Source organism: Hyla sarda, chromosome 4 (assembly GCF_029499605.1).
Source record: "Hyla sarda isolate aHylSar1 chromosome 4, aHylSar1.hap1, whole genome shotgun sequence".
NCBI classification, from domain to species: domain Eukaryota; kingdom Metazoa; phylum Chordata; class Amphibia; order Anura; family Hylidae; genus Hyla; species Hyla sarda.
This window is the reverse complement of record NC_079192.1, coordinates 1,467,474-1,481,248: the sequence shown is the minus strand read 5'-3', so window position 1 is coordinate 1,481,248 and position 13,775 is coordinate 1,467,474. Positions and strand designations below refer to the sequence as shown.

At 45.4% G+C, this 13,775-nt stretch overlaps 2 protein-coding genes across 2 annotated transcripts; one reads left to right on the top strand and one right to left on the bottom strand.

The window, feature by feature from the left end:
* The first annotated feature begins 2,087 nt into the window (after positions 1–2,087).
* Positions 2,088–3,035, top strand: LOC130366655 (olfactory receptor 1020-like). Its single transcript, XM_056568975.1, has one exon. The coding sequence runs from the start codon at positions 2,088–2,090 to the stop codon at positions 3,033–3,035; it is 948 nt and encodes a 315-aa protein (XP_056424950.1).
* Positions 3,036–11,637: 8,602 nt separating this feature from the next.
* Positions 11,638–12,618, bottom strand: LOC130366654 (olfactory receptor 5B12-like). Its single transcript, XM_056568974.1, has one exon. It carries the CDS (start codon positions 12,616–12,618, stop codon positions 11,638–11,640), a length of 981 nt encoding a protein of 326 aa, XP_056424949.1.
* Positions 12,619–13,775: the final 1,157 nt, after the last annotated feature.

The window sequence follows — 13,775 nt, the reverse complement described above, 5'->3', positions numbered from 1 at the left end:
GTGCTCTCTGCTGACACCTCTGTCCATGTCAGGAACTGTCCAGAGCAGGAGAGGTTTTCTATGGGGATTTGCTCCTGTTCTGGACAGTTCCGGACATGGAGAGAGTTGTCAGCAGAGAGCACTGTGGTCAGGCAGAAAGGAAATTCAAAAAGAAAAGAACTTCCTGTGGATCATAACAGCAACTGAAAAGTACTGGAAGGAATAAGATTTTTTTAATTGAAGTAATTTACAAATCTGTTTAACTTTCTGGCACCAGTTGATAAAAACATTTTTTCCAGTGGAGTACCCCTTTAATGCATATTTATTTACTTTTTTATTTATTTATTTTTTTACACTTATTTAGTCCCTATAGGAGAGCATTGATCAGTGTTATCGGTGTTCCATTGCTTCAGCCTGGCAAAACTGACTGAAAGCCTGGAGAACTGATTGGATGGCAGGGAGGAAGGTAAGACACCTCCCCCGTCCTCTCAGCTGATCGGATGCCGCGGTTTCGCCTCGGCAGTCCCGATCAGTCCACTGAGATAGCCGGGAATGGAATTAACCGCTATTAAACATCACAATCAACTTTGATAGCGGCATCTAAAGGGTTCATTCCGGACATCAGCCCGATCGGCAATATCCAGCATTAGCCATGGGTCCTGGTTGCTGATATTAACCAGGACCCACCGGGTATGATGCGCACTCACCTGCTGAGCATGCGTCATACAGCGGGAGCCCGCAGTGAACGTACATGTTTGGCCATTTGCAGGAAGGGGTTAAACTATGGCAGCCCCCTCAGTCCTTCATGAGAAGCCTCCTTAATCCCATCACCTAGAACTTCACCAGGAATGATCAGTTCTAGAATTATAACTAAGATGGCGGTTGGAACCAGTGACGTGAACAAACATTTTGGGGGGCAGGGGCTCAAGTAGAAAAAAGGGCGTTTCTAATTAAAAAACAAAAGTTTGTAAAAACCTTACATATGTTAATACAACACAATTCCTGAGATGAGAGACCACCGGCAGTCATGTCAGCTGAATGAGACCCCATCACTCAAGGGGGCACTATAGAACCTAAGCATTTGGGGTAACACACTTTCCAGACCAAATCTACATGTCCCCTCATTGTACTGATGTTGACCATGAGTGAAGCCCAGAAATCACTATTGTTTAGATGGTGAAACCCTAGAAGAAAAAGGTTATAAAGCCTTGAAATCAAAGTCTTTCGGTTTTACTCCAAGTCTTAAATGGCTTTGTGGTGTCCCAGCACCAATAGCTGTCCCTCGGCTTTGGACTTTCTCGGGCAGCACAAGGTGTTGGGCCCACCAGAGTTCTACTATTAAATTAATTGTCTGTATTATAATTTCAGAGAATATATTTTCTTACATTAATTCTGTTGTGTATATATGTTTTTTCTGTTGCTGTGCCTTTAAGGGTGCTACCCATGAGACCCTCCAGTGAACCTCCAGTGAACCCCATGTGACCCTCCCCAAAAGTCTCCCCTACATAGTGTAGTACAGGGGAGGAGTTAGTCAGTCTAGTTCGAAGCCAGGCTCCTGTCCTGAGCAACAGCTTGGCTCAGGTGTGCGGTGTGTTGTGTGCTCTGAGGCAGGGGCATTGATAGGGGGGGGCTTACAGGGCTGTAGCCCCGGGTCTCAGGCCCATTGCCCCATGTCTCTGGCCACCGCTGTTTTTTTTGTTGTTGTTTTTTTATTGTCACCACTGCTTTAAGACAGCAGTGGCTTCTGGGAAGTGACATGATGCTCCTGGCGCCTGTCAGCCTCGCTGTTCTCCTGCCCTCTGCACATAGCCGCGGTCAGCCTTTAGGGCTCGGCTAGGCGCGGAGAGCAAAACAGCATCTCCTCACGGCAGACAGACTTTAGTCACTGCAGCGTACAGCACATCCCTAAGAGGGTAAAAAGATGCATGATCTTCCCCCTTTATTTGCTAACCAGCCAGGTAGAGAAAAAAAAACGCAATCAGAAATCTTATCCCCTATCCTTTGGATAGGGGATAAGATGTCTAGGGGCGGAGTACCCCTTTAAAGCTTCATTACATATAGTACCATGTTTACCTTCAGTACTTTTTACCCTACAGAACAAGACCACAATGGATAACGTCATAAATGGGACACAAGTGCTAATATTTGTATTTTCTGGCCTTACCAATGACAGACGACTCATCCCCTTCTTGTTCTCCTTCTTCTTACTCGTTTACATTGTGTCCGTGGTGGGAAACACCGGCATGATAGCGATTGTCCGAAATTCCAGCAGACTCCACACTCCGATGTACTTCTTCCTCAGCTACCTGTCCCTGGTGGACCTTTTCTATTCCACCGTCATAACCCCGAAAATTCTCTCTGACCTCATCTCCTTGAGGAGGACCATTTCCTTAGATGGTTGTGCTGTTCAGTTCTTCTTTTTTGCTGGTATGGCGGGGACGGAGATCTTCATTCTCTCAGACATGTCCTATGACCGGTACGTCGCCATCTGCAGCCCTCTTCGTTATGCCTCCATAATGACCCCGAGGAGATGTTTTTTCCTGGTTCTTCTGGCTTTCTTCATTGGCTTCTTCCAATCAACCTTACAGACCAGCTGTCTATTTAGGCTCCGGTTCTGCCATTCCAACTTGATTGACCATTTCTACTGTGACGCTCCCCCATTGCTCAAGCTCTCCTGCTCCGATACTTTTTACTGTAATCTGGTTACTGTATACAGTGTTGGGACTTGTACCGTTGGGTCCCTGTACGTCATCCTCACCTCTTACCTGCTGATTTTTATATCAATTATACATATGAAGACGGCCGAGGGGAAGCAGAAGGCGTTCAGTACCTGTTCTTCTCATCTCATATGTACCGCCATGTTCTACATTACAGTATTCTTCACCTATCTACGCCCTCCTTCCGAGGTCTTTGATAACCAAGACAAAGCGGCTTGTATTGTCTACACCGTAATTACACCAATGTTGAATCCAATTGTTTATAGCTTGAGGAACCAAGAGGTGAAACAGATCATTGTACATATGGTATTGAACCCACTGAGGTCGATAAAGTCCTAGCTATGCTTTTGGACATAAGGATAACCTATTAGCCATACCGTGTAAAGAGAATGAGTCACCGTTTTATTTTTTTAATAAATACAATTATTCTATCAAGATAAAGCATTTCATTTATGTATTTAGTTTTAGAACAGTGTAGTTTTAAAGGGGTACTCCTCTGGAAAAAAAAAATTTAAATCAACTGGTGCCAGAAAGTTAAACAGATTTGTAAATGACTTCTATTTAAAAATCTTAATCCTTCCTGTACTTATCAGCTGCTGTATGTTCCAAAGGAAGTTCTTTTCTTTTTGAATTTCCTTTCTGACTGACCACAGTGCTCTCTGCTGACACTTCTGTCCATTTTAGGAACTGTCCAGAGTACAAGCAAATCCCCATAGCAAATCTCTCCGGCTCCGAAGAGTTCCTAAAATGGACAGAGGTGTCAGCAGAGAGCACTGTGGTCAGACAGAAAGGAAATTCAAAAAGGAAAATAACTTCATCTGGAACATACAACAGCTGATAAGTACAGGAAGGATTAGGATTTTTGTAATAGAAGTAATTTACAAATCTGGTTAACTTTTTTGCACCAGTTGATTAAATTTTTTTTTCCAGGGGAGTACCCCTTTAATGTTATTTATTAATAAAGTGTGTACTGGGGGCTGCCATTACTTCAGCCTCTTTGTTGTTTGTTATTTCACAACACCTACACAGTTGCTTTACGGCAGGCACAGGGCATAAGAGAGTTAAGTCAAATAGTGTCTCATAGAAAAGCATTAACTGCTTACTGCACATGTGCATAAGTGAAATAACAGGGGAAGCCAGAACCATGAGGAGTAATGACCTATCAAGAGACATCTAGTCTGTTCTTTAGCACTCTTCAGACCAACAAAATGGTGACAGTGGAATTGAAAAAAAAATACAAAACCCCCTCCCCCCTTTCCTTTTACATATAGACAGAGGAGGAAGGTAGACGGGCGAGGTCTAATTTGCAGCAGCCAGACAAATTGCTTGCTTTCACCAGATTCCTCATGTTAGCTCTTTCTGCTAATCAACAGTGGGAGATATGCCAAGTTCTTATAACATTTTTCATATATTGTGACAAGTTAAATTTTTTAAAAAGTATTTTCAAAAATATTTTAACTCCTTGGGGACGAAGGGCGTATGCATACGCCCTCGCGTCCCGTCACTTAATGACGGAGGGCGTATCCATACGCCCTCGGCATTTCCGATCACTGCCGATCGGACCGGGATGCCTGCTGATATCTATCAGCAGGCATCCCATGGCAATGCCTAGGGGGGGTCCTGAGACCCCCCCATATCGGCGATCGCAGCAAATCGCAGGTCAATTCAGATCCGGGCAAATCCGGGCAAATCGGGTCACTGGTGACCCGATCTCCCGGAAAATAAGACTGATCGGAGCTGTCAGAGCCAGCTCCAACCAGCCTAAAGGATAGGAGCGAGGTGGCAGTGTTGCCACCCCCTCCTATCCCCTGCCATTGGTCGGTCAGGCTGACCACCAATGGCAGGAGGGGGGCGGGGGGTTAGAGTTCATTACCCCCCGCTCTGCGCACCGATCGAAGTCGGTACAGAGCGGGGGGAACACGGGCGGCGAGGGGGGGGACATGGCCCGGCTTACCCGGACCTGCGGCGGCGGAGGCGGCGGCATTCCGGGCAGCAGCGTCATCATCTGAGCGGTGGCGGGAAAGTGCGGCGCAGAAGGCTGCAGTGAAGATCGCAATAAGTGATCTTCACTGTGGCCTTCTAAAAGCTGCAAAACTACAACTCCCAGCATGCCCACACAGCCAAAGGCTGTCTGGGCATGCTGGGAGTTGTAGTTTTGCAAACATCTGGAGGGTCACAGTGTGGGGCCACTGTGTAGTGGTCTCTAAACTGTGGTCCTCCAGATGTTGCAAAACTACAACTCCCAGAATGCACTGACTGTCTGGGCATGCTGGGAGTTGTAGTTTTGCAACATCTGAAGTGGCACAGTTTGGAGACCACTGTATGGTGATCTCCAAACTGTAGCCCTCCAGATGTTGCAAAACTACAACTCCCAGCATGCCCAGACAGTCAGGAATGCTGGGCATGTAGTTCTGCAATATCTGGACCTTCAGATGTTGCAGAACTACAACTCCCAGCATGCCTGGACAGTCTGGGCATGCTTGGAGTTGTAGTTTTGCAACATCTGGAGGGCTACAGTTTGGAGGCCACTGTTCTTGCCCAGTTGTTGCATAACTACAACTCCTAGCATGCCCAGACTGTCCAGGCATGCTGGGAGTTGTAGTTCTGCAACATCTGAAGGGCCAGATATTGCAGAACTACACGCCCAGCATCCCTGACTGTACGGGCATGCTGGGAATTGTAGTTTTGCAACAGCTGTAGGCACACTGGTTGGGAAACACTGAGCTAGAGTCTGTTTCCTAACTCAGTGATTCCAACCCGTGTGCCTCCAGCTGTAGCAAAACTACAACTCCCAGAGTGCACTGACAGACCGTACATGCTGGGAGTTGTAGTCTTGCAACAGCTGGAGGCACATGGGTTGGAATCACTGAGCTAGAGTCTGTTTTCTAACTCAGTGGTTCCCCACCAGTGTGCCTACAGCTGTTGTAAAACTACAACTCCCAGCATGTACGGTCTGTCAGTGCATTCTGGGAGTTGTCATTTTGCCACAGCTGAAGGTTTGGGGCGCCCCCCCCCCCCCCCCATGTGAATGTACAGGGTTTACAGTGGGTTTCCTTCAAGGAAACTTACTGTGAACCCCTGCCTGTGTGAATGTACCCTAAAAACACTACACTACACTAACAAATAATAAAAAGTAAAACACTACACATACACCCCCTTACACATGGAACGCCCCCCCCCCCCCCCCCCCCCCTTCCAATAAAAATGAAAAACGTCTCATACGGCAGTGTTTCCTAAACGGCGCCTCCAGCTGTGGCAAAACCACAACTCCCAGTGTTGCTGGACAGCCATAGACTGTCCTGGCAGGCTGGGAGTCTTGCAACAGCTGGAGGCACCCTGTGGGAGACACTGCTGTAGGGTTTTGGTGGAGGCAAGCCCCATCCTTGTAACCGGGTCCACCCCTACTGCAAATTCCTTATTCAGGCCTCAAATGCGCATGGCGCTCTATCACTACGGAGCCCTGTCGTATTTCAAGGCAACAGTTTAGGGCCACATATGGGGTATCTCCGTACTCGGGAGAAATTGCGTTACAAATTTTGGGGGGATTTTTCTCCCATTACCCTTTGTAGAAATTGTAAATTTGGGGAAAAAACCTGCACTTTAGTGAAATTTTTTTTTTTCATTTACACATCTGAATTTAACGAAAAGTCGTCAAACACCTGTGGGGTGTTAAGGCTCACCGGACCCCTTGTTACGTGCCTTAGGGGTGTAGTTTCCAAAATAGTATGCCATGTGTTTTTTTTTTTTTTTTTTGCTGTTCTGGCACCATAGGGGCTTCCTAAATGTGACATGCCCCCAAAAACCATTTCAGCAAAACTCACTCTCCAAAATCCCATTGTCGCTCCTTCCCTTCTGAGCCCTCTACTGCGCCCGCCGAACACTTGGCATACACATATGAGGTATTTCCTTACTCGAGAGAAATTGGGTTACAAATTTTGGGGGGCTTTTTCTCCTTTTACCCCTTGTAAAATTTCAAAAACTGGGTCTACAAGAACATGCGAGTGTAAAAAATTAAGATTTTGAATTTTCTCCTTCACTTTGCTGCTATTCCTGTGAAACACCTAAAGGGTTAACAAACTTACTGAATGTCATTTTGAATACTTTGAGGGGTGCAGTTTTTATAATGGGGTCATTTGTGGGGTATTTCTAATATGAAGGCCCTTCAAATCCACTTCAAAACTGATCTGGCCCCTAAAAAATTTAGATTTTGAAAATTTTGAGAAAAATTGGAAAATTGCTGCTGAACTGTGAAGCCTCTGGTGTCTTCCAAAAGTAAAAACATCTCAACTTTATGATGCCAAGTAGACATATTGTATTTGTGAATCAATATATAATTTATTTAGAATGTTTATTTTCCTTACAAGCAGAGAGCTTCAAAGTTAGAAAAATGCAAAATTTTCAATTTTTTCATCAAATTTGGGAATTTTTCACCAAGAAATGATGCAAGTATCGACAAAAATTTACCCCTAACATAAAGTAGAATATGTCACGAAAAAACAATCTCGGAATCAGAATGAAAAGTAAAAGCATCCCAGAGTTATTAATGCTTAAAATGACAGTGCTCAGAATTGCAAAAAATGCTCCCGTCCTTAGGGTTATAATGGGCTCCGTCCCCAAGGAGTTAAAAATGTGAAAAAATTATTTAACCCCTTAAGGACCCGGCCATTTATTGCACATCTGACCATTGTCACTTTAAGCATTAATAACTCTGGGATGCTTTTTACTTTTTATCCTGATTCCGCGATTTTTTTTTTTGTGACATATTCTACTTTATGTTAGTGGTCATTTTTTGTCGATACTTGAATCATTTCTTGGTGAAAAATTCCAAAATTTGATGAAAAAATTGAAACTTTTGCATTTTTCTAACTTTGAAGCTCTCTGCTTGTAAGGAAAACAGACATTCCAAATAAATTATATATTGATTTTCATAAAAAATATGTCTACTTTATGTTTGCATCATAAAGTTGACATGATTTTACTTTTCGAAGACATCAGAGGCTTCAAAATTCAGCAGCAATTTTCCAATTTTTCACAAAAATGTTCTAAATCGAAATTTTCAGGGACCAGTTCAGTTTTGAAGATGAGTTGAAGGGCCTTCATATTAGAAATACCCCACAAATGACCCCATTATAAAAACTGCACCCCTCAAAGTATCCAAAATGACATTCAGTAAGTGTGTTAACCCTTTAGGTGTTTCACAGGAATAGCAGCAAAGTGAAGGAGAAAATTCAAAATCTTAATTTTTTACACTCGCATGTTCTTGTAGACCCAGTTTTTGAATTTTTTCAAGTGGTAATAGGAGAAAAAGCCCCCAAAATTTGTAACCCAATTTCTCTCGAGTAAGGAAATACCTCATATGTGGATGTCAAGTGTTCGGCGGGCGCAGTAGAGGGCTCAGAAGGGAAGGAGCGACAATGGGATTTTGGAGAGTGAATTTTGCTGATATGGTTTTTGGGGGCATGTTGCATTTAGGAAGCACTCATGGTGCCAAATCAGCAGAAAATCCCCACATGGCATACCATTTTGGAAACTAAACCCCTAAAGGCACGTAACAAGGGGTCCAGTGAGCCTTAACACCCCACAGGTGTTTGGCCACTTTTTGTTAAAATCGGATGTGTAAATGAAAAATAAATGTTTTCACTAAAGTGCAGTTTTTTTCCCAAATTTACCATTTTTACAAAGGGTAATGGGAACAAATGCGTCCCAAAATGTGTAACCCCATCTCTTCTTAGTATGGAAATACCCGATGTTAGGACATAAAATGCTCTGCTGGTGAACTACAATGCTCAGAAGAGAAAGAGTCACATTTGGCTTTTGGAAAGCAAATTTTGCTGAAAGGGTTTGGGGGGGTGGGGCATGTTACATTTAGGAAGCCCCTATGGTGCCAGAACAGCAAAAAAAAAAAAAACACATGGCATACTATTTTGCAAACTACACCTCTTAAGGAACGTAACAAGTGGTACAAGTGAGCCTTAACACCTCACAGGTGTTTGACGACTTTTTGTTAAAGTTGGATGTGTAAATGAAAAAGAAAACATTTTCACAAAAATGCGTGTTTTTCCCCAAATTTTACATTTTTACAAGGGGTAATAGGAGAAAATGACCTCGTAAATTTGTAACCCCATTTCTTCTGAGTATGGAAATACCCCATGTGGGAACGTCAAGTGCTCTGCTGGCCCACTACAATGCTCAGAAGAGGAGGAGCGCCATTGAGCTTTTGGAAAGAAAATTTGTTTGGAATGGAAGTCAGGGGCCTTGTGCGTTTACAAAGCCCTCCCGTGGTGCCAGAACAATGGACCCCCACATGGGACCAGAATTAATAAGGGGCGCAGTGAGTATTTGCACCCCACTGGCGTTTGACAGATCTTTGGAACAGTGGGCTGTGCAAATGAAAAATTAAATTTTTCATTTTCACGGACCACTGTTCCAAAAATCTGTCAGACACCTGTGGGGCGTAAATGCTCACTGTACCCCTTATTACATTACAAGAGGGGTGTAGTTTCCAAAATGGGGTCACATGTGGGGGGGGGGTCCATTGTTCTAGCACTATGGGGGCTTTGTAAACACACGTAGCCTTCAATTCCGGACAAAATTTCTCTTCAAAAGCCCAATGGCGCTCCTTCTCTTCTGAGCATTGTAGTTCGCCCGCAGAGCACTTTACATCCCCATATGGGGTATGTTCTTACTCAGAAGAAATGGGGTTACAAGTTTTGGGGGCCTTTTTCCTATTTTCCCTTGTGAAAATGAAAAATTTAGGGTAACACCAGCATTTTAGTGAAAACATTTTTCATTTTCCCATCACACTTTAATGAAAATTCATCAAACACCTGTGGGGTGTAAAGGTTCACTATACCCCTTGTTACATTCCGTGAGGGCTGTAGTTTCCAAAATGGGGTCACATGTGGGTATTTATTTTTTTTGTAAATAATCAGCTGCTCCTGTGCAAATCACCAATTTAGGCCTCAAATGTACATAGTCCGCTCTCACTCCTGAGCCTTGTTGTGCGCCCGCAGAGCATTTTACGCCCACATATGGGGTATTTCCGTACACAGGAGAAATTGTGTTACAAATTTTGGGGGTCTTCTTTTCCTTTTACCGCTTGTGAAAATAAAAAGTATGGGGCAACACCAGCATGTTCGTGTAAAATGTTTTATTTTTTTACACTAACAGGCTTGGGTGGCCCCCAACTTTTCCTTTTCATAAGGGGTAAAAGGAGAAAAAGCCCCCCAAAATTCGTAGTGCAATTTCTCCCAAGTACAGAAATACCCCATAAGTGGCCCTAAACTGTTTCCTTGAAATACAACAGAGCTCCGAAGTGAGAGAGCACCATGCACATTTGAGGACTAAATTAGGGATTGCATAGGGGTGGACATAGGGATATTCTACGCCAGTGATTTCCAAACAGGGTGCCTCCAGCTGTTGCCAAACTCCCAACATGCCTGGACAGTCAGTGGCTTTCCAGAAATGCTGGGAGTTGTTTTGCAACAGCTGGAGGCTCCGTTTTAGAAACACTGCCGTACGATATGTTTTCATTTTTATTGGGGGGGGGGGGACAGTGTAAGGGGGGTGTATATGTAGTATTTTACCTTTTATTTTGTGTTAGTGTAATGTAGTGTTTTTAGGGTACATTCACACTGGCGGGCGTTTACAATGAGTTTCCTGCTAGGAGTTTGCACTGCGGCGAAAAATTTCCCGCAGCTCAAACTTGAAGCAGTGTAAACCCGCCCGTGTGAATGTACCCTGTACCCTGTAAATTCACACGGGGGGGGGGGGGGGGGGGGGGGCAAACCTCCAGCTGTTTCAAAACTACAACTCCCAGCATGTACTGACAGACCGTGCATGCTGGGAATTGTACTTTTGCAACAGCTGGAGGCACACTGGTTGGAAAACCTTCAGTTAGGTTCTGTTACCTAACTCAGTATTTTCCAACCAATGTGTCTTCAGCTGTTGCAAAACTACAACTCTCAGCATGTACTGATCGCCGAAGGACATGCTGGGAGATGTAGTTATGCAACAGCTGGAGGTACGCAACTACAACTCCCAGCTGTTTGCTGTTTGGGCATGCTGGGATTTGCAGTTTTGCAACATCTGGAGGGCTACAGTTTAGAGACCACTGCACAGTGATCTCCAAACTGTGGCCCTCCAGATGTTGCAAAACTACAAATCCCAGCATTCCTAAACAGCCGTCTGGGCATGCACGGAGTTGTAGTTTTGCAACATCTGGAGGGCTACAGTTTAGAGACCACTGTATAGTGCTCTCACACTGTAGCCCTCCAGATGTTGCTAGGCAACTCGCCGGCTTCCGTAGTCTGCAGCAGGGAGCCAGCCGCACATCGCCGCCCGCCGATCGTCGCCTCCGCCACCGCGGATGGGTAAGTGACCTCCGCCGCCGGTCACAGGACGGTTCCCCCTTTCTTCCCCCACTATTGTGGGTGGGCAGTACGGGGGAACCGAACGTTAAACCACCAACACCAAGCCCCCCCCCCCCCCCCCGGCCCCTGACCAATAGCAGGGATAGGAGGGGTGGCGCCACCTCACTCCTAACCCTTCAGGGGGATCATGGGTGTCTTGGACAACCGCGATTCCCCTTATATTCCAGGTCACCGGGTCACCATAGACCCGTATGACCCGGAATCGTCGCAAATCGCGATTTGCGGCGATCGCTGACCCCCCTGGGCATTTGCACGGGATGCCTGCTGAATGATTTCAGCAGTCACCCGGTCCCCGCCCGGCGTGAGGCGAGGACCGGAATTCCTATGGGCGTACAGGTACACCCTGGGTCTTTAATGATCAAAAACCCAGGGCGTATCCATACACCCTGGGTCCTTAAGGGGTTAAAGGGGTACTCCAGTGGAAAAAAAATGTTTTTTTAAATCAACCCCCTCAGGGGTGTAGACTGAGTACACAGTGTTAGATGCACCATATTTTCAAACAACCTGAGTCACTGTTTAAAATCTGAAGCAATCTTAGACTTAATAAGTCTAATAGCGGAAGAAATTCTGTTCCTCGTTGCTTGCCCAATGGTCCTTCTTATCTCTTGGTTCCTCAGAGTATATATGAGTGGATTAAGCATTGGGGTCACCACTGCGTAGAAGATGGCAGCCACCTTGTCTTGGCTGGTAAAAACACTAGAAGGAGGGTGTAAATAATTGAAAAATATTGGCATGTAAAAGACCGAGGCGCATATAAGATGTGAGGAACACGTGCTGAAGGCTTTCTTCCTGCCCTCTGCAGAAGTCATGCGTAAGATTGTAGAAAGTATAAATATGTATGATAGTATGATGGTCAGGAATGGGATTATAGTCAATACACCCACTATATATACAGTGACCATGTTACAATAGGAGGTGTCGGAGCAGGACAGTCTGAGTATTGGTGGGACATCACAGTAGAAATGGTCTATGAAGCCCGATCCACAAAACTGGAGACTAAACGTACAGCTGGTCTGTACTGCCGACTGTAAGAAGCCAACAGAGAAGACAGCAAAGATAAGATGTAGACATTTCTTCCTAGTCATTATAGTCATATAATGGAGCGGGTGACAGATGGCAACATAGCGATCATAGGACATGGTGGAAAGAAGGAAATTCTCGCTTCCCCCAAGAGCTGCGTATGAGAAGAACTGAAGAGCACAACCAGTAAATGTGATGACCTTCTCCACCACTGTAAGGTCAAATATCAGCTTCGGTGTAATGGTGCAGGAATAAAAGACGTCTATGAGAGCGAGGAAACTCAAGAAGTAATACATGGGTGAGTGGAGTCTGGAGCTGTTATAGACGAGGACTACAATGCCAATGTTACCTACTAGAGCCATGACGTAAAGAAGTGAGAAGAGAACAAAGAGAAACGGGATGAGCTCCTCAATCTCAGTCAGTCCGGAGAATATGAAGAAGGTCAACGTAGTCCTGTTCACCAGATCCATGGACTCCGACCTCTACGGTGGAGGAGAAGAACCAGTGTTTATCGTGGTGATCAGCTATCTCCCCTTTTCCCCGAACTTCAGACCCTGAAGCAGGACAATATTCTACAGTCATACCAGGTTCTAGTAAATGTCATAGACCATTTTCCCATATTAATAGTTCATTTGACCATTAGGCCTTACTTTGCCTTTGGTCTTAAAGGCTCCACCCCTAGGCATTTTAAAGAATAGAGGATAAGTTGTCTGACCACAGGGGTCCCACCGCTGGGGACCCCCGTGATATCCCTGCTGCACCCAGTGTTCGCTTGGAGAGTCGGGTGCAGTGCCGGAGGCTCATGACACCTTGTCCACATCCTGCATGGCCATGACGTCACGAGCGGGGCTGACCATGATGTCACGAGCCTCCACCCCGCATCGTCAGTCATCGGAATTTTGCTCCGTGCACCGGATGTCTGGGGTGCCACAGCTAAGATCGTGGGGGTCCATGGTGGTTGGACCCCCGCGATCAGACATCTTGTCCCCTATTCTTTGGATAGGGGATAGGTCCACAGAGTGTAAGGAGATGAAGAGTGATGTACAGCATCACTACTCACCTCCCCTGACCGTATAGTATACAGAGTGCATAGTGTACCCGTGTATACTATACAGGAGCCGGGAATCCTGTCACCAGACTGACAGAACGCCCTGCTCCTATAGCCCCTTTGGGCGGTATACAGAATATACAGCTATCTATAGATAGCTGTATAGAGTGTATACAGAAGATGAGGTCCACTTACCTCCCTCGTTCGTGTAGCTCTGCCCCCTAGTGATGACGTCATTAGGGGCGGAGCAACAGACGGGATTCCGGCTAGTAAGTCTGAAGCTCTGTTCACATTGTCCGTTTTGGATAATGGGAACACACCCTTCTGCCAGTGTTTACCCAGACAGGGAGACTCCAGACTGGGAGAGTAGTTTTGCACCAATTGGAGGCTCCCTGTTTAGGTAGACATTGCATTATGGGCACTCTCCCCAGCAGAGAGCGCAAAAAATGTCCTAACCCATTTTTTGTGTTTTTTTTCTTCTCATTCAGATCTGTGTATGCAGAGGATTACGATGGATTCGATGGATTACGACGGATGAACTTGATTTTTTTTATTTCAATAAAATGGCTAACGAGGGCT